The 21,693-nt window shown below is 35.1% G+C and overlaps 1 protein-coding gene across 2 annotated transcripts in view; it reads left to right on the top strand.

Annotated features, from left to right (window-relative positions):
- Window positions 1-21,693, top strand: part of NCKAP1 (NCK associated protein 1) — a 96,657-nt gene that overhangs the window by 28,735 nt on the left and 46,229 nt on the right. For both annotated transcript variants that reach the window (XM_065880128.1, XM_065880127.1), the window contains 10 exons: window positions 5,989-6,081; window positions 6,282-6,338; window positions 7,084-7,226; window positions 7,314-7,404; window positions 10,219-10,356; window positions 11,182-11,230; window positions 15,303-15,459; window positions 18,102-18,158; window positions 20,829-20,925; window positions 21,307-21,413. In XM_065880128.1, the coding sequence (XP_065736200.1) occupies window positions 5,989-6,081; window positions 6,282-6,338; window positions 7,084-7,226; window positions 7,314-7,404; window positions 10,219-10,356; window positions 11,182-11,230; window positions 15,303-15,459; window positions 18,102-18,158; window positions 20,829-20,925; window positions 21,307-21,413 (989 nt within the window). The remainder of the gene's footprint in view (window positions 1-5,988; window positions 6,082-6,281; window positions 6,339-7,083; window positions 7,227-7,313; window positions 7,405-10,218; window positions 10,357-11,181; window positions 11,231-15,302; window positions 15,460-18,101; window positions 18,159-20,828; window positions 20,926-21,306; window positions 21,414-21,693) is intronic.

Genomic DNA, 21,693 nt, shown 5'->3' with positions numbered 1-21,693 from the left:
GCAAAGTTGTGGTGAGGATTTAGTTTAGTAACAAATATTAAACATTCAGTAATGCTTATTTACTAGGCAAGTGTTAGGATAACTTTCCCTAAAATGTATTTACTACCTTTTGCTCAGAAAAATGCATTTATGAAATATTGAATGCCAACAGAATCATTTGTATATAATAAAATGAAAGTTCAACAAGGTCCCATGAACCTTTTTTAAAATGACTAATCTTTGTGTTAATTTGGATTTTCATATAATCTTAGGAGATTTGCTTATATTTGATATGAATATGTCATTCTCTTCAAATGTTTCTCATTTCTTATCCTGTAAGGACATAATGAAGTATTTTATCCAACAGGGATTTATTCAAGGGATTAAATTACCACTCCGTGTTAGGATACATAAACTCATTTGAGACATGAATTGATACCTGATATTGCATTCATTGATAATTAGTACAATTTAAAAGTGGATTCTATGACTTATGTTGAGAAACTTGAAGATCATTTATTTATTCATTTAAAGTGCATCTACTGTGTGCTAGTATTCTAGACCTTGGATACAATAGCATGAAATAATACAAACCTCCTTTCCTCTGTGGAATCTCAATTCAAGTTAGGATGTTAGACAACAAACAACTAAAGTGAATAAATACGTACCTTTATTTGGAGATAAGTGGTAGGAAGAAATAGAAAGCAGGATGAGGAGTAAGAGAGTAACGTGGGTGAGAAGACTATTTTAGGTAAGTGCACAACAATGGCTTCTCTGAAGAGAAGTGAAGTGAAGGATTGAGCTATGTGAAGAAGTAGAGAAGAGCATTCCAGACATGATAAAGAGCAAGTGCAAAGGCTCAGAGGTGGGACCAACCTTGGTGAATTTATTTGATGAACATAGCACGCAGACCAGTATGACAATTACTGTGAGAGGCTGGAGGAGCATGAGGGGAGATGAAGTTGTAGAGACAGGCAGGGGTCCTATTTAGATTTTATTCTGAGACATTGGTAAGAGACTTTGTATTTTAAGTGTGATGGGAAACTTACTAAAATTTTTTAAAAAACCCTTTATTTTGAAATAATATTAGACTAAAACAAAAATAATACAGTGAGTTCACGTATACTCTTCATCCAGTGTTAATATCTTGTATAACCTTCATTGGAATCATCTCTTCAGGGTAGTGTGTTACCTTATAATGTCCACTCTCCTGCCACTATATGGAGAAGACTGAAGAGGCAAGAGCAGAAGTACAGAGATCAGTTAGGAGGCTTCTATACTATAGTTAGTAGTCCACATGAGTGTTGATGAGTAGAGTGGTGGCTGGACAGTTCCTTAAAAGAGGTTTATGGGCTTCCCTGGTGGCGCAGTGGTTGAGAGTCCGCCTGTCGATGCAGGGGACATGGGTTCGTGCCCCAGTCTGGAAAGATCCCACATGCCGCGGAGTGGCTAGGCCCGTGAGCCATGGCTGCTGAGCCTGCGCATCCGGAGCCTGTGCTCTGCAACAGGAGAGGCCACAACAGTGAGAGGCCCGCGTACCGCAAAAAAAAAAAAAAAAAAAAGAGGTTTACACAAATAGCCTCTCAGCACTCTTATTTTAAAAAGCCTGGTTTAGGGACTTTCCAGGTGGCACAGTGGTTGGGAATCTGCCTGCCAATGCAGGGGACACGGGTTCAAGCCCTGGTCCGGGAGGATCCCACATGCCATGAAGCAACTAAGCCCATGTACCACAACTACTGAGCCTGCGCTCTAGAGCATGCAAGCCACAAGTACTGAGCCCTTGCACTGCAACTACTGAAGCCCCCGGGCCTAGAGCCCATGCTCCGCAACAAGAGAAGCCACCACAATGAGAAGCCCGTGCACCGCAACAAAGAGTAGCCCCTGCTCACTGCAACTAGGGAAAGCCTGCATGCAGCAATGACGACCCAACTTAGCCCCCCCAAAATAAATAATAATAAAATTAAATAAAAAAGAAAGAAAAGCCTGATTTAGAATATCATACTAAGAAATTGAACAAAGCCTTCCCTGAACCAAACCTCTGTACTTGTTGGTTTTTTAAGAGGAACAAAATACTAGCATAGTTTAGGTCAAGAAAAATAATTTATTATGCATAAGCAGTTTCGATGATGAAAGAATATTTGAAATGGGTGAATAAAGGACTTCAGTCACTTTCCTTTATGTTGAAAATCTGAGTTAGCTCTCTTAGTCATTGGTTCCTTATTGTAATTTGCTAGTATCTTTTCTTTGAAAGAATGAAAGCTAGTAAATACTAAATTTCAATCAGTTTTTTAGATACTTATATTTTGTGTAGAAAATGCTTCTTAATTGTACAAAGATTAATTACCAAGATTTTTCATTGCAAAGATATGATCTTATTTTGTGATCTGCATGGCTATTTATCCTGTTTATTTTGTTTCTACACATTTTACTTAAATTTTAAGAATAATGTTCCACAGTCAGAAGCTTTAATGAAAGCATTGTACAGATATTTTGCTCATATAGTTAACCCATGTATCCATTATATGCTTTTAAAGTGTTAGCGAATATTAATAGAATCATTTCTCAAAATTGTACTTTTCTAATGTTCTGTTCTGTAGCATCAAACAATCTATTACTGAGCTATATTCTTAAACCATTTCCTACTTTTTATTTACTATAAAACAAAGAGATAATGGGAAAAAAACTTGTTCTGGATGTTGAACCTAGAAGTTAAATACTTTTTGATAGTGTCTGCTCTACTTCACTTTAAAAACTAAAATAGGAGCATTTTTTTTCAGTTGAAGCCCAGGAGTTGTAGACACTTTTATTCTTTGTTGTTATAGTTGAACTTTCATGCAGAGCTTTATGGAATTTATTTTCATTAAATAGGGAACATAATTGTAACTATATGTAGAGACATTGAGGGGATTTTGTGAAATACTTGTATGTTATTTGGAACACTGCCTGGCAAAGAGAGCATGCTCAGTTAAATATCAGGTCTTATTAGAAGTACTATGAGTAGTATTGGGATTATTTAAAACAGCTTTATTCTTGCTTATTTTGGAGAAGTGGTCTGTGAGCATCTTCTGTTATTCACTTAATATTTAATGAGCAGCTTCTGGGTGCCAGGCACTGTAAAGTGTTCTCATGTATATTATATTGGCTAAACTGCCCACATCAGCTCCCATTTTGATAATGGGGGTATTAGACTCTGAGAGGTTAAGTCATTTAGCCGTGATTTCACAGTAAGAGGTGGGTGTCACTTGCTAAAACATGTCATCTGACGCTGACATATAAAGGTTTTTTAAAATTGTCCTAATCACTCATCTGATAGATGTTTATATTGTGTACTTCTTATGTGCAGAGCTGTTTGATATGGGCTGTGGAGTTTGATACACTGTCTCATAGTGTTGCAGGTAACTGATATAAGGTAGAAAGTGATATTATTAGAAATTATACACATTTAGAGTAGGGAGATGTTATTTGCATTGAGGGAAAAAGTTCAATCAGGGATGTTTTCTTGAAAGTCAACATTTAAATTGAGTAGTTTAGGAGTAGTAGGATTTGGACATACGTGAGTGGTGGGATTTGGACATCTCAAGAGAGAAAGCAGTAAAGAAAACATGAGATGTGTGTAGAAAATAATGAATAGTTTGTTTTGGCTACTGTGTATAGTGTGTGAATGGATATAGGGGAAATTTAGATTGGAAAGGTAAATTAGGACCAAATTATGTAGGGTCTTAAAAACTTGAGTAGTTATTTTGAATTTAGATATCCTTTAGTTCAGTAAATTTGTTTTAGCCAGTGTAGAGGCTAGTTACATACAATTTGGGGGGAAATAAAATTGAATGAGAAATTGAGACCATAATGAGATTTTACTATTAAAAAGGAAGATGGGGGGCATGTGGAATGGTAGAAAGAACACTTTATCAGGAGCATGGATATGAAATTTTTAATCCTGGCCTTGTCATATTAAGTAGTTATATAACCTTGGGAAGATTCTTTTAAGTTCTGTGAGCATTAGCTTCTTAATATGCAAAATGAGAATTTGTGTAAAAGATCCTTAAGGCCCATAATAAGATGGTGACTGTGTCATTTTTTGTCCAAACTAGGACACTGAAATTGAAAAGAGGCACTATTAATAATTAACCCAGTAGCAACCAAATTACACTTTTGCTTTTTATCCTATTATATTATGTTTACTTTCACCTGTTACCTTGCAAAGTTCAAATTTGAAGTACTGAAAAGTAGGGGAAAGGATTAAGACGTCAATTGTAAATGTTTAATGTTATTGAACAAGGTAAAGGTAGTATAATCTGAGGAAACAGAATCATTTAGAAAGGTGTCTGCTTGATGTTGTGAGTGGTAATGATTAAAAGTGTGCTTATAAACATAGAATTGTTTTGAAACATATATTGTTCAAAATAGAGTCAACTACTACCACAGATAAAGCTAGAACGGTTACATCCATCACTATAAGTATATATCTCAGTTTGCCTGGCATATAGGGGAAGTAGAGATACTTCGTTTACACTTTTTTACATGTCCTCAGGGACTGCCGTGTCTAGGGCACTTTATAATAGTTGGGTCTACCAGAATGCTGTGCTTGCTGTTTTTTGTTTTGTTTTGTTTTGTTTTTTGCTGTACGTGGGCCTCTCACTGTTGTGGCCTCTCCCATTGCGGAGCACAGACTCCAGACGCGCAGGCTCAGCGGCCATGGCTCACGGCTCACGGGCCCAGCCCCTCTGCGGCATGTGGGATCTTCCCAGACCGGGGCACGAACCTGCGTCCCCTGCATCGGCAGGCGGCCTCTCAACCACTGCGCCACCAGGGAAGCCCCTGTGCTTGCTGTTTTTTAAATAGTCTTTTAATAGTTTTTTTAATCTCCTGATGCTATGCTCACTATTATAAATTTTCTGACTTATCATAATGGTTCAATACAATTATGTGTAGAGGCACCTCTCCCCCAACACTCTTGTGTAGGTGTAAGTTTAAGAACTGATTGAGGGCCTCAAAACTATGGGCTTTGATAGCAAGTTTGATATTTTGAAGCACTTTCTCATATTTTCTGGTTTTCTCATGTTCTAGGTGAATTATTTTATATTTAATGTGCATTCAGATCACCTGGGTATCTTGTTAAATGGCAGATTCTGATTTGGTAGGTTTGAGGTGGGCCTGAGATTCTGCTCTTCTAACAGAAGTGGAAGATGTGGAAGTTTCTATTCTGTAGACTACATTCAGAGTATCAGATAGGTTCTAGATGTTTTTCTGGAATTCTGGCAGACTTATGATATATGATGTTAAATATGGCCGGATTCTTTCAGAAATTATATTAATAGTTGTTTTAAAGAGAAAACTTAGGACTTTTGTAAATTTAATAATACAGTTGATTGAAATAATATTTGTCTTTTGTATTCACATTTTTCTTCTTTTTATGTTTACCAGTGTCTTAACTCTAGTTTTGCTTCTTTCTCATATCTTTTTTGTTGTTTTGGTTTTTGCTTTTCTTTAATGTATTATTGTGTTTTGTGGATCTGGTCAGGGAACCATTACTGTATTTTATGTTTGTATCTACATTTTATTTTGCATGCGTAACGTGGCTTTGCCTGGATGTTCTTTTTGGTAAGTTCCAAATTTATAAAGCATATTGTTTTTTGTAGTGTAAGTTATAATGTTTTTCACTTTCTTTTCTCCCACTTCTAGTAATGTGGTCATGCTCATGAGTTGTTTTTAGTTTTTTTAAAGAGTTCATTTGATAATTTTCCTAACACTTTCCAATTTTCCTTAATAGTAGTGCAGTTTGGTACTAATCTGCTTTGATTCGTTTTATAGCCTCACAATGTCAGTTGCTGGTCGCTATTAGCAGTTGCTGTCTCAAGTATTTTGGTTTTTTAAAAGAGCCTTAATCATCTAGAAATATTGTCCTAAAAGCTTGTGCTTCCATTTAGCAATCATAAAAGAAGATAGTTTGTAGTAAAACTAAATAATTTTGTTCTCAGTAAACAATGCATTCTAATTTTGTTTTCACAGCAACAGCTTGCACAACTACAGAAAGAAAAATCAGAGATTCTGAAAAATCTGGCATTATATTACTTCACATTTGTAGATGTTATGGAATTTAAGGTATGTATTTTAATGTATAGAATTTAACATTTCAGAGATAGATTGATATTTGTTAATCATATAAATTGTTCTGTCACTTGTAGATAATAAAATTAGAATTCTTCTAGAACAAAAATTCAAAATACATTTTATTTGTGTGTGTTTTCTGAATTTAGTAGTATTCATATAGGTAAAAGGTTTAAATAAACTTTTATTTTCAGGACCATGTTTGTGAATTGCTGAATACTATTGATGTTTGCCAAGTCTTCTTTGATATTGTAAGTATTATTTTCAGAAAAATTTCCAATTCTTCTGTCTGTTTCTAGTAGAACTAAGGGGATCAAATGCTTTTCTTTAGAGGAAATGTAAATGATTAGTATATAAAGTTTCAGCATTGTTAATTTGGCTTGTATTTTTTAAGGTAAGGAGTTATACTGTATTTTCACTTGTTTATTTGATTGTCATTGAATATAAATCTTGTACATATTCGGAAATAGTTGTTAATTTTAGTATTTTAATAGGCCCAATTTTAAAAGGTTACACAAGTAATCCTTTTCTCTATAAAAAGCATACTTGATAAAAATCTTTCTTGATAAGTCAATTTCTAGATATAGGAAGTCAAAGTGAAAAACGTCTCCACTGACTTAATGGTGAACCTGTTTATTTATTTAATACTCCTTTTTTCTTGCTTAGTGAGATTTGCTTTCATGTTTATTATTTTTCTGGTTTTGGTTATTCTTTTAAACTGTTAGCAGTTTGAATAGGGTGATCACAGACTCTGTTTCATCCATAAAATTTTGTCACAAGCACAAAACTATTATCTATAACTCCAAAATTATAGGCATGTTTTTGGTGAAAGGAGTTAGATAGAATTTCAGAAATGGGGGTAAAACAAATAACTATAGAAAATTATTAGCTTTCAGTAGAGCTGCCATGAAGATTTTTGCCATGAAGATTTTTGTGTGTGTGCTTAAAAGTTTGTGAAATAGGAAGGAGTTGAACTTAATGGTTTTTTTCCCCTAGACTGTAAACTTTGATTTAACGAAGAACTACTTAGATTTGATCATAACGTATACAACACTAATGATACTGCTGTCTCGAATTGAAGAAAGGAAGGCAATCATTGGATTATACAACTATGCGCATGAAATGACCCATGGAGCAAGGTAAACCTGCATTATAAAAATCTGTGTGAAATTCCCAATTAATTTTATGGCTTACAACTCAGTGATATTTGATATGTCTGTTTTAAGTGACCGAGAATACCCACGTCTTGGTCAGATGATTGTGGATTATGAAAACCCTTTAAAGAAGATGATGGAAGAATTTGTACCCCATAGCAAGGTAAGAGCTGGTTTTTAGGGGTGCTTCAATAGGCATATGATACAGCTTAAGGGTGGATAGTTAGAGTGATAAACTACTTTTAAGAAAGAAAATTATAATGAGATGTGAATAATAGTTATGCATGGTTTTATCTAATTGTGAACCAGAGAACTCATTAATTAGATTCAGAATAGTGAATAGAGATTCAGGAATATATTGATCCATTGTAGTTTTTAGGTTCAGTATAGTGTATAGAGATAGTGAAGTTTAGTATTTGAGAATGTCTATATTTGTATCAGATTGCTTGGGTTCTAATCCCAGCTCTGCCAATTACAGTGTAATATTGGGCAAGTTACTTAACCAACTTCAGTGTACCTCAGTTTTCTTACCTGTAAAAGTGCAGTATTAGATGAGTTACTTTGTAAAGAGTATTTAGGTACATAGTATTTAATAAATTTTAGCTATATTATTATAATATAGCCTCTTAATGAGAGAAATACCACAGGAGTTTTGTGATAATTTGGCATGTCTGTCTTTTATGGTATATTAAAAAACTAGTTCTTAATGAAATAGTTTTGGTTTAGAGTCTTGCCTTTATGGCTTCTCTGAGGGAGGGCTAGTTCCTAAGCACATCAAGGAAATTTACAGGTATCCTCATTATTTATAGATAAGGAAATTGAGGCTGGAAAAGTGATATGATGAAGTAAGCCATTTGGTAGCAATAGTGGCAAAACTAGAGCTAAAACCCAGGATATTAGAATCTTGGCCCGTTGTTCTCTTTGAATGATGAGAGTTAGAATTTTTTAAAAAATTTATTTTATTTTTGGCTGTGTTGGGTCTTTGTTGCTGTGCGCGGGCTTTCTCTAGTTGCGGCGAGTGGGGGCTACTCTTCGTTGCAATGCATGGGCTTCTCATTGCAATGCATGGGCTTCTCATTGCAGTGGCTTCTCGTTGTGGAGCACAAGCTCTAGGCACGCAGGCTTCAGTAGTTGTGACACATGGGCTCACTAGTTGTGGCTCGCGGGCTCTAGAGCGCAGGCTCAGTAGTTGTGGTGCACGGGCTTAGTTGTTCCACGGCATATGGGATCTTCCCGGACCAGGGCTCGAACCCGTGTCCCCTGCCTTGGCAGGAGGATTCTTAACCATGGTGCCACCAGGGAAGCCCGAGTTAGACTTCTTAGTAATACAGTATTTTGTATGAATCTATGCTTTTTTTTTGACATACAGTTGACAGCAAGAATTTTCCTTCAGTTTTCTTACTCCCATGAAAATTCTGAAGATGCATTTCCAGTTTAATTTCTTTGCATAGCTGTATTATATCTACAAATTTATGTAGGTTTAATGTCTTGGAGTTAGTTGAATCATTTGAAAGAGGCTAGTAGATGACATTAGTTTTGAAGTAAAAATCAGCATTGTAGATGAAAGTGCCAGGATTCCTCAAAGTGCTGAGCAGATCATTGTTGTCTGTCTCTCTGATTTTGTTTTGTTTTTGTTTTTTTGCGGTACGCGGGCTTCTCACTGTTGTGGCCTCTCCCGTTGCGGAGCACAGGCTCCGGACGCGCAGGCTCAGCGGCCATGGCTCACGGGCCCAGCCGCTCCGCGGCATGTGGGATCTTCCCGCATCGGGGCATGAACACGTGTCCCCTGCATCGGCAGGCAGATTCTCAACCACTGTGCCACCAGGGAAGCCCCTGTCTCTCTGATTTTGATAGTCCTTTTTCCTCATCTAGAAATGTCTTCCCTACTCCTTTCCTATTTTTTCTCTGGATCTGTTTCTAACTTCTTGCCAATCATGTATGGCCTTGTTTTTAGTTAGCCAGTTCAAATTTGGTTCTTTTCCCAGTTAGTTGATGAAAATTTCTTTTAAAGGCTGTTGGATCTCTAAGTTCTCCATAGCCATTAGCTTATATTAGACAATTAATAATTACTTGAGGAGAATTGTCCATTTGGATTAGACCAGTTTTTTCCTAATCTTGATTTTTCCGATGTTCTGTGATATCTCAGGGTTTTGATAGAAAAACCATCATGTATTTGCTAGGATTTGTTAAAATTCAGTTAATTTAATTTAAAAAGCTATTCTGAATCACTTGGTGGAGTGTGATAAGAACAGATTCCTGGGCTTTACTCCCAGAGGTTCTGGTTCAGGCAGAGCCCTGGATTCTCTTTTTCTGAACAGACTTCCCTGGCAGTTTATGTGCAGCCAGATTAAAGAACCACTCGTACAGAATTTTTAGGAAGGAGGAGTGAATAGCAAAGAATAGTTAAAAGCAAGCAAGAATCAGATGAGATGAAAAATTAAATACCTAGATAGTAAAGCTGTAATTAATAGACCAAATGGCAAATAGAAGTTAAGTAATTTATTAAGATAAAGTACAGTGGGTTATTTTTAGAAGGCATTCTTTGAAGAAATATGAAACATGTTGAGCTCTATTAACACTTAGTCATGTAACCTTAATGTCTTTTTCTTTCAGTGAGAGCTATTGAGTAGAAAGTGATGCACAAAATGATTACCCTAGACTCTCTACCCTTTTTGAAATAAAGATCTCAAGATTGCCAAACATTTTCACCTGAAGAAAGTAACATGATTTCTTGAGCTAAGCTTTTGCTGAGGAATGCAGAATCTATGTAGCTTCATGAAGTTAAAAAAAAAAAAATCTAGAGGAGGATAACTGGAACCCACCTCAAATATTATATGGAGCATAGTTGTAATTATGCTCTTATTGTTTTACGATGATACAGTTAGAAACACACAGCAGTTGTAGCTGGAATTTAAATGGAAATTGAAAAAAAAAAAACCATTTTATTCCTCAACTTTCTTTTTTTCTATTTAATTAGTCTCTTTCAGATGCACTGATTTCTCTTCAGATGGTGTATCCACGAAGGAATCTTTCAGCTGACCAGTGGAGAAATGCTCAATTATTGAGTCTCATCAGTGCACCCAGTACAATGCTTAACCCTGCACAGTCTGACACTGTATGGTTCTGTATTTTCTTTTTTGAAAGAAAATAGTAAAGTTGATTTTTTAAAAAAAATATCAGTTAAGCAGTGCTATTGCAGTTTTTCTTCTAATAAGTATTAGCCTGTCAGTGAAGTTTATTTATTGTAAAATGCTCAATATTAAAATCATACCATTTAGTTTTTGTATTTCTAGATTCTGATGTTAAGTTAGTAAAATTAGTAGTACGAGTATTTTCTTTTAAGGTTTAAAAATTTGCTTAGCCTTATTATGGTAGAAAATTTGGAAGATTCAGAAAATTATAAAGAAGAAAACAAAAATCATCCCAAATCTCACCAACTAGAGAAAATCGCTGTTGTATTCTGTTACATTTCTTTTCAAGCTTTTTTCTGTGTATATGAACATAGATGTTACGCATATGGAGAATACACACACATAATTACTGATTTGGGTGAGACAGTGAACATCGAGGTACATAAATCTTTTCTTTAACTTGACGAAAATTTTATCCTTTGGAATACTGCAAACTCTACAATAGACTTGGGAAATTTGGAACTAGTCATTTACCAGATTGAAAACAATTTAGCAACAGTATTTTTTAAAGAGAAGTTTCAGGGTGTGTAAATGTGAAAGAGGCACAGCTTTCATTGTCCTTTATGGACTGCAAGTATAAATATAGGTTATAAAACTTTCATCCAACTTTTCAAATATGTTGTGGTGGTATTTGAACCAAGAGTTGAGTAGTCAGACTTCTCAGGAGGAAGAGAAGGAGGAGTGACTCAGTACAGAATATTTTTTTAAGACTTTCTTTAAGCCACAAATTTATATTTTCTCTTTTTAAGATGCCTTGTGAATATCTCTCTTTGGATGCCATGGAAAAATGGATTATCTGTAAGTAAAACTGGTTAGTTTTTGATTACCCCCTCAGGTTTAAGTTTTAGAGAAAAATAACAGGTAACATGTATTACTTTTGTGCCAAGCACTGTACTAAGACTTCTATGTACATTACCTCATTCAACCCTTATACTCACCCTGTTAGGGTAGATGGTCTATTTTATAGATGAGGAATCTAAAGTTTCGTCCACACAGCTAGTAAGTGACAAAGACAGAGAACCCACACTAAATCCAAGGCTGATGGTCTACATTATATTTCCTCTCAACACGGCCATCCAAACTAAATTTTTATTTTATTTTTAATGATTTTCTTCATATTGCATTTATTCAGTTAAAGTTTTTGGTCTTAATTTACTTTAGTATATGTAATAGATAACTCATATGTTTGCATGGGAGATAAGATTACTTGTTTGCACTCCTAGGAAGTTCACAAACTATGGGAGAAATAGACACACAGATATAATATAAATGAGAATTGCTATAATTTTTTCTACCACCCCAGGTCCACTGGCAGAGGGGAATAATTTTGAGCAGTTTGTGCTTTTTAGTTCTTATAGTTCTTGTTTCTTAATTTATTAACATTTAGGTACTATTTGATGACTTTTTATTATACTGTTTCTAAAACTGGTGAAGGACCAGTTTTTCTTTTTTAGTGATTTTTAGATTGATACTTTTATAAAGTACAGTGGAACTGAATTACTGGAATTATCAGATAAAGTAATAAGCAAAGACAAAATAAAAGCCCACGTTTTAATTATTAGATTCAATTTAATCTAACAATTTGATTGTTATTAGGTTTCTACTTATAAATTGCTGTCAATGAAAAGTTTTCTAAATGAAAGTTTCTAAATACTCTTAGTTCTTTACTTAATCTCAGTATGCACTGGCAGTTTGAGTAGCACTGTTATTAGTATGAAAGAGGAAGAATTTAGCACACACCCCCTGCCCTTAGCCATTTTTATTAATTATAATTTTTATGTTGATCAGGTTTGGATGTTTATATTTTCTTTTATAATGGTAGTTAAGGTTTTCGTGCTTTGTTGATTTAAAAACACAACTTTCACAGTATTGATTTTGCTCAAAAGTATGGTGATCCTTGACTGTTTTATGTTTATGGATGTGTGGATAAAGAACTAGTGTGATTAGTAGAGTTAGGTGGCATGAGTGACCTCTAGCATTAAATAGGACTGTTTCCCCGCAGTCTTTACCTTAAAAGGGAATGCTGAATACAGGCTTTGTGTAATGAGCCAGGGATGCGAGTCAGAAGACAGACTACCTGGAGGATAGTCTGGATACCTGGGCATGGAAAGGGAGGATACCTGGGCATGGAAAAGGCAAACAGATTTGGGATAACCACAGTTGCCCAAAGTAAGGAATGTTTACTCAGTTTTACTGCTTTCATTTATTTGAGCCTTGAGTAGAATTAATAGAATTAGGTCAAACTGTGCACTTCTCTTTTTGACATCAATTCCCACTCTAGGACTTTCTATAGAAGATGGTCTACTTTCTTTAGAGCTTTGCTCTAGATTAGTTCAAAGGCTAGCAGTATCACCTAGGAACTTGTTAGATATGCAGAATACTGATCTCTACCCTAGACCTACTGAATGAGAAACTCTGAATGGATCCCAGCAACCTGTGATTTAATATGCCTTCCCAGTGATCCTGCTAGAAAGCTAAAGTTTCAGAGTCACTGGTCTAGATTATAGCCTAGGACCAAGCATTGTTGAGGGTCTGGAATGTTGAGGACCCTGCTCTTTTGAATGCAGTTACACCATAACTTATCCTGATATTCTTTTCAGGGTCCGTTCTTACTCTATTAATTACACTAAGAGGACTCCTTGGGAAAGACCTCTTTTTAAATTGATAGTACAGTCTTTCTTTCTTCAAAGATTTTCTCCAACTTTCTTGTCTAGTATTGGTCTTCTATCTTGTTTTCTAATATTTTTATAGCTTAAAAAAATTTTTTTCCTGTCCTTTTATTAGGACCTTAGTGGGGAAAGGAGGTTAATGTGTGCTTCAATTAATAAATTGTCTTCCTAATCTTGGGCTATTTTAAATTAATTTACCTTTTATTGACCTTATCATAAACAAATGAATATATCTTAATGTATAATGTGACTCATATCTTAAAAAAGTAAAATATACAGTAACCCATAATGAAACTGATAATATTCTCAGAGAAATTTTATTATCAACAGCAATCTTGTGAATCTAAGTATACATTGAGGTACAAGGCACTAAGTGAAATTTCATTGTACTAAGGGCATTAGAGTATAAAATGTCAGTACATGGGACTTCCCTGGTAGCACAGTGGTTAAGAATCCGCCTGCTTAAAAAAAAAAAAAAAAAAAAAAAAAAGAATCTGCCTGCTAATGCAGGGGACATGGTTTCGAGCCCTGGTCCGGGAAGATCCCACATGCCACGGAGCAACTAAGCCCGTGCGCCACAACTACTGAGCCTGCTCTCTAGAGCCCGCGTGCCGCAACTACTGAAGCCTGTGTGCCTAGAGTCCATGCTCCACAATAAGAGAAGCCACTGCAATGAGAAGCCCACGCACCACAACAAAGAGTAGCCCCCCCACTCGCTGCAACTAGAGAATGCCCGTGCACAGCAATGAAGACCCAATGCAGCCAAAAATAAATAAATAAATAAATTTATTTATTTAAAAAAAAATGTCAGTACACGAGGCAAAAATTTTTATAAAACTTCTCAAGGATTTTTAAAATTTTCATACAGTATGTTCTATTTCTTTGGTTACATACTAGATCAAATAATTAGGCTTGCATTTAGGGGCCCTGTTGTATGAAAAACATCTTAGTATATTTCAGGAAATTTAAGGAAGTTCAATGTACTTTTGTTTTTGTTTTTGTTTTTGCGGTACGCGGGCCTCTCACTGTTGTGGCCTCTCCCGTTGCGGAGCACAGGCTCCGGACGCGCAGGCTCAGCGGCCATGGCTCACGGGCCCAGCTGCTCCGCGGCATGTGGGATTTTCCCGGACCGGGGCACAAACCTGTGTCCCCTGCATCGGCAGGTGGACTCTCAACCACTGCGCCACCAGGGAAGCCCCAATGTACTTCTGTATGTATGACTCCTCAATATATGCTTAAGAGTTAGCTCGCTTTGTATAGTGACCCTTTAAAAGGAAGGTTGAGCTAAGAATAAAAGACAAATGGCAAGTTAAATGTTAACGATTCAGGAGTTTAAAGATGGGAGTGACTATTGAGAATCAGAGGGAAATCTCAGAAAATAGGATTGAATTTGTAACTGGCCAGTACAGTACCTAGTTTATAATACGCACTCAGTAATGTTGAAAGAATGAAAGATGAGGTTCTATGGCCTAGAATAGAGCGCTAGGGAGGACATAAACAAACATGCAGCATTACACATTTGTGTAGGATTTCTAAATTAGATGACAGAAGGTAAAAGATACTCAAATTCATATGATAGGGAGCAGCGTAATATATTGAAAGAATATTGGACTTTAATGGTAACTGCTTGAGGCAAAGTCTAGCTCTAATACTTTATTAGTATAACTTTAGTCAAGTCATTGACCTTCATTTCTTCAATGATAAGAAAAGGATACCACTGGTTCTTTCTACACTATAGGATAATCATGTCAAAGGACTTATTTAGTAACTATAATTTGCTATGAAAATGTGAGATGCTATTTAATTTCTTCTGGAGATTTAGAAGAGTAGATTAGCTTTTTCAGTTTTTGTAAAAACTAATGATTACTGTATTATGTGTGAATTGGTAGCTTCTGATCTCTGGCTTAAAGTATCTTTTACTCATTTTTTAAAACCGCTTCCTTCTCAACCCAGAAGTGACATTTTCCCCCATTTCATCAGTGTAGGTTCAAAGCACTGGTTTTGCAGAGTACAGAAAATTATAATTGAAAAAGAGAAATATTGCTGGTATCTTGTATGTATATGTATTATTAACTGTCACTTAAAAGCCTCAGTTTAGTGATTTGTTAATGTTTCTTTATTTTTAAAAAGCTACCCTGTAACTGAAATAATCTAACTTTGGAATACTTTTATATTTGCACTTCTTTTTCATTTGTTTAAAGTTGGATTTATTTTGTGCCATGGGATCCTAAATACTGATGCAACAGCACTGAACCTTTGGAAGCTAGCTCTTCAAAGTAGCTCTTGCCTCTCTCTCTTTCGGGATGAAGTTTTCCACATTCACAAAGCTGCGGAAGACTTATTCGTAAACATACGAGGGTATGGCATTTTCAATTTTTTTGTCTTTTTTGGAGAAGAGTAGTGAGTGGAATATCTATTAAAGTTTTGGGGATAGAGATGGATCATATTACACGAGAAGATATAGCCTATACCAACTTACCAGCCACACCAAGTTGTTTTTAGCAATGATCCTGATATTTTTTACAGGTAATTTCACAGGTTAAAAAATCTAGTGTTCCTGCCCTTTCAAAATGTACATTCTAGGAGAAAGAAGATATGTACTGTTTTGCATATTGTAATATGGTTTTAGACATAAATATTACTAAAAGCACAATGTACATTTTAAGAGTTGAAATTTTTAGAAGTGCTATTTTACAAGTGTATTTTAGAATATCTTGCATTTAGAAAAGTATATGAATCAATCAAAAACACTTCATTAAATTAATTATAACAAGTACAGAAGTCAGACACTGCAAAAAGGAAATCATGTTTCCTTATAATAAGGAAGTATTCTAAGTAATTCATTCCCTGTAACACAAATGATCCTCAAATTTGTTTTCTTGGAATTTTTAATGCCTGCATTTGTTGAATTCAGGCTTGGTTTTTAAATGTTTTGAAATTAGGAGCATCTAAAATATCCTGGGGGTCCCCCGAACCTGAAAATATTGAATAATTGTGTTGGGTTTGTCAGCAGCTTCACAGAAGTGAAATTTACCTACATTTGTTTCATATCCAATTCAGTAATGTCCTAAAGAAATTGAGATTTTTAAAAATCTATTAGTTGTTAAAACGTAAAGCTATGTCTAGTACTGACAGTTGAAGCCACTATACTGTCTCAAATTTTAGTGTGCATGTGAAGTACCCTGGGATGCAAATTAAAATCTAGGTTCCTGGGCATCACCTCTAACCTTCTGTATCTCCTTTATCTGTATCTTAGAGAGATTAAAGAAATCTGCCCTTCCCCCCCCAGTAGTTTATTGAGGTAAATTTACAAACAGAAGAATGCATAAATTTTAGGTGTACAGCTCAACAAGTTTGCATATGAATACTCTTGGTGACCACTTAGATGAAGATACAGAATATTTCCGTTATCCCCAGAAAATTCTCTTGTGCCTCTTTCTGATCAGTACTGCCACCCCTGATCCCTCTCCCTCTAGCCTTCTCAAGTGACCACTGTTTTGATTTTGTCACCATAAGTGATTCTGATATTCTCATGCAGGTAGTCTCTCAGTCATAGTACGAGAAACAGTACCCTCTGTATTTTTCAACTCTTAGTTCACCTTTTATTATATAGGGTGGAGTACCTGGAAATATCCTGTGTCGTTGTGAGCTTTGTCATTTTCTGATTGATTCAGTTCAAAAATCCTGAAACTTACGTGATGTCTTAGCATACTGACATCCTGTCTGTGGAATTATATTTAAATATATGTAAACATTTAGAACCAGACAGTCTCCATATATCGAGTGAGCATATGGTACATATGGTACAGATAAGTTAAATGGCATCATGAAACTGATTGTCTTTTTGTTACGCCTTTTTTTTTGTCCATGCCACATGGCTTGCAAGATCTTAGTTCCCTGACCAGGGATTGAACCTGGGCCCACAGCAGTGAAAGCCCTGCATCCTAACCACTGGACTGCCCGGGGATTCCCTTGTTACGCAAATTTTTGTTAAATTTACCATTTAAGAATCTCTGTATTTAAAGTTGAAAAGTTTTAATTTTTTATTAAATCGTGAGTGATTGATCCAACTTAAAATGTGAATTATTATAGTAATTACAAGTCAGACCACAAGTATAAAAGCTCATTATTTATACAGGTCAGTGATTACAGAATTAGTGTATTTTAGACATTTCCCTAAAGAACACAAAAATCTTAGCGTACTTAATTTAGAAGTTGAAGTTCTTGGTCTAAGTGGTTTTAGCCAGGTTGTCAGGAAGATAATTTTTCTTTAACATTTTAGGAATTTTGAGTTTTTGCGTTTAGTAGTAAGGAAATTAACATATATTTATTAGCGTTTATTTTTTAGATGGTACCTTTAAACTGTTTGATGTTGGTGTTCAGTTTCTTTTATTTAAATGTTTTTAATTCGGAAAAAAAAGTGTTTTTTTAAAAATGGTGAGTAAAAATCACCCATAATTCTGTTCCTTCAAATGATTTAAAGTAGTCAAATGCTTTCCTGCCCCAGTTTTCTCCACCACAAAAGCCGTATTCCCAAACAGTCACTAGTATTGATCACTAGTATGTGTCCTTTGAGAAATTTTTTTATGCTTACGAGATAGCATAAAAAGTCAAGTGATAAAAAGCCAGAAGTAATAGCTTTGTCAGCACTTCCAATTTTTGGAAATCACTGCTTATTATATTAGAAGTATAATTTTAATGTCTCTATTGGGGGTTTAAGGAAGTGTATTTAATAAAATAAAAATCTACGTGGTAAATTTTAATTTTATTATTGGATTTTAATATAATATGAGATTTATTTTTCTAAGAATAGTTGATTGGATACTTAAGGTGCTAGAAAAGGATGTGGATAGACTTCTTCCATGTATTTCCAGTTTGAAGGCCAGTTTTTCTTGTTGATAATAAGACATTTTTAATTGACTAGTATTTGACTAACTTATTTTTACTGTTATTGACCAAATTAAGATTAACATATTTCCTTTTTTTCTTTTTGCTCATAGCTATAATAAGCGTATTAATGACATAAGAGAATGCAAAGAGGCAGCTGTGTCACATGCGTAAGTAGTTCTAACTTACCTGTGGATCTTTTAATCAAGAATTCCTTTCTTAAAGCATTATTTTGTTGAAGTGAGTGCAGATTAATGGTGTGTAAGATATGGTCGTAGAAGTGAAGGACTTTCAACCAGTGAGGAATAAGTTTATAACCTCTGTATCTGTACCAGAGTACAGTGTATTAACACCAACATCTCTGTATTGGTGCTAATGCAGACAGATTTTAAGTATTTTTGAATTGTTTTTTAAAATGCTGTAAGGAGTATTATACAGAGGACTTTATTTTGGTATCATTCAGTTCTCTTGTTGCCACTATGCTTTGGTGCCAATACTTTGCAAGTTATGATGATTTTTATGATACTTCATGAAAATTGACATATCTTTACACTCTCCCAAATGATATTTACTTTTCAAAGTATGTTAATCCCATACCTTTCCCAAATTTTAGTAAATATATTTTATTAGTAAATATATAAATTAGTGTATTTAAGATGTTTGAACAACTTTTCAATTTTCTCATGAATAATTTGATATTTCATTTAATTGTTATGTATGATATACTTGTATAGAATAGTTTCTCCAGTAAGTCTAGGTAATGTAGAGATAACATTATCTGATCTTTCAGTATTTCTATAAGGCAGAGAAAAGATAAGCACCATTGTCACAGGTAAAAATATAAAACCACAAGAAGTTTTAGAATTTAGGTTTAGGCTATAAAATGGATATTGGGAATTTAAATCATCTTTATTCATTGCTAACTGTAGTATATTATTTCCCATGCATTTTTTCACTGGAATAAAGTACTTATATTATTATAAAATGATTCTCTAGTACAAATAACATACTTTGGAATGTGTTAGAATTTCTTTCCTGACCTACAGAAATACATATGATTATGACTTATTCATGTGTTAGATAGACCCTAGGCAGATATATGGTGTCTCAGCTATCTTTTATAAAGATCTTTTAAAAGTAAGGCATTTTTATTCCCTTTATTTATTATATAAAACAGGTATAAATAGTGAGGAGTAGTAATTCTTATCCTTCATTAACACGTGCCATGGTACTCCATATTTTCTCTCGATGTTAATATTCCTTGCAGCGACCCTGTGTAGCAAAATAATCAAAACATTTGCCCACTTTCTTCTTAGATATTACACCAGATGTGTTTATTATTGTCAGTTAAAAGAGAGCTTGTCATTAGAATTATACTGACATTGTAAAGGTACTATATATTAGGCATCATGAAAGATGTATTTTTTGAGTCAGGTGTCATCATCCCTGCTTTATAGATAAGAGGCTGAAGCTTAGAGAAATGGAACCTAAGGTCACATAGGCAAAGATTGGGTTTTAATGTATCTTCTAAAATTAATCTGTTGTGTCACAGCTTAATTTCTGGTGTTGCATATTTCTTCTATCAATACTTAGTTTTTTGGCATATGGTGTGTGTGGTGTGTGTGTGGCCGTTTATTTTTTGCAACTATCTAAATTTTAAAACTTTTTTGGAATGGTGTATGTTTTGAATAGTATGAGTAGTTGGAATTTATAGAATATTCTGTGATTTTTTTTTCCTTGTTAATGTGTGAGAATAAATTTTTCTAATTTGTATTTTATTTTTAAGATACCTAGTACATGAATATTTATGATTATCCTTTCCTCATCTTTCTGTTTTTGAACAGTAGCACCAAATAGATTTCATCCCAGTACCTTACTGAATATAGCTTTTATTTAGTCAGTTTCTTTTTTGTTGTTTTGTTTGGTTTTTTTTGCGGTACGCGGGCCTCTCACTGTTGTGGCCTCTCCCGTTGCAGAGCACAGGCTCAGGACGTGCAGGCTCAGCAGCCATGGCTCACGGGCCCAGCCGCTCTGCGGCATGTGGGATCTTCCTGGACCGGGGCACGAACCCGTGTCCCCTGCATTGGCAGGCGGACTCTCAACCACTGTACCACCAGGGAAGCCCCTATTTAGTCAGTTTTATATATTTAATAGGAATATTACTTAATAAAGTAGGATATAGATTATCAGATATTTATTGTAATATTTATTGATTCTATGTGGGGGTGACAAGTGTATACAACAGAACAGTGCTTACTTTTGAGGATTTCACAGTATAGTTTATAGAGTGCTAGTCTATATGGTACTAAACTGGCAGAAATTACTCAGAAATAGACATCTGTGTATTGGGAAATACTTCTTGAAGGATTGGTCTTGAAGTTTGGGTAGGATTTTGATAGCTAGAGAGAAGAAAATAAGCATGGTTAAAAACAGCACAAGAGGGCTTCCCTGGTGGCACAGTGGTTGAGAGTCCGCCTGCCGATGCAGGGGACACGGGTTCGTGCCCCGGTCCGGGAGGATCCCGCGTACCGTGGAGCGGCTGGGCCCGTGAGCCATGGCCGCTGAGCTTGTGTGTCCGGAGCCTGTGCTCTGCGACGGGAGAGGCCACAGCAGTGAGAGGCCCGCGTACCGCAAAAAAAAAAAAAAAAACAGCACAAGAAAGGCAGAGATAAAGATGAGATTGGAAAGTCACTTAATGACAAACACATAGAAGATATTTGTAAGGGCTTCTGTTTCCTAAGAAAACTTTGGAAGTTGACCCTGAAATGATGTTATTTAATTGCCAATAATAAGTTTACTAGAAACAGATAAACTGTAATGGTGGGTGTCTTTCCCTATAGCGGTTCAATGCACAGAGAAAGACGCAAGTTTTTAAGGTCTGCACTGAAAGAATTGGCTACTGTCCTCTCTGATCAACCTGGCTTGCTAGGTCCCAAGGTAATTGATTTAATCCTTATTTCAACTACAATCAGTGTGTCATATTAAAATTAAAAAAATTTTTTTCTTCTCTCTCAGTGAAATTTTACTAAACTTTGAGTCAGGGACTACATAAGTGGATTTTATATTTAGCTGAGAGTGGATTTGCTGACTTGGCACTCGTAAATCAGACCTTCCTGCATTTTCCTCACATCTTGCTTATGTGCATGCTTTCCCTGATACATTGAAGTTTTCCTTTGTTTTCTCATTTCTGTCTTTTAAAGTTGGTATTATCAGTTTTGCTAATGACTTTTCACTTGGAGAAAGATTATGAATACGTTTTGTTTTTAATCTTTGCATGAGAGTAAATAATGTTGTTATTATTTTTTTAATATCTATCAGGCACTTTTTGTTTTTATGGCATTATCCTTTGCCCGTGATGAAATTATCTGGCTACTTCGTCATGCAGATAACATGCCAAAGAAGAGTGCAGATGACTTTATAGATAAGTAAGTTAGCAACATTTAAAAAGTATAATTTTTGTATATTTTGATTTATGGGCTATGGAATTTGGGGACTAAAGTAACATTATTTTTAAAAACTTTTTTTAAGGCTTTTCATATTTGTCGTAATGGAGGGAATATTTATAATATATCGTTAGGTGATATGAATTACAATGCAAAGTCAATTTTAGCCTAGAATTAGGGCTTTAAATATTTTCTCTTTAGTACTCTAGGTGGTCATAGAATTCTTGTTTGTTTTCTTGCTATAGTATAGTATTTCTTATGG

This window comes from Phocoena phocoena, chromosome 7, assembly GCF_963924675.1.
Source record: "Phocoena phocoena chromosome 7, mPhoPho1.1, whole genome shotgun sequence".
Lineage (NCBI taxonomy): Eukaryota > Metazoa > Chordata > Mammalia > Artiodactyla > Phocoenidae > Phocoena > Phocoena phocoena.
The sequence above is the reverse complement of the archived record's forward strand: the minus strand, read 5'-3'. Positions and strand labels throughout refer to the sequence as shown.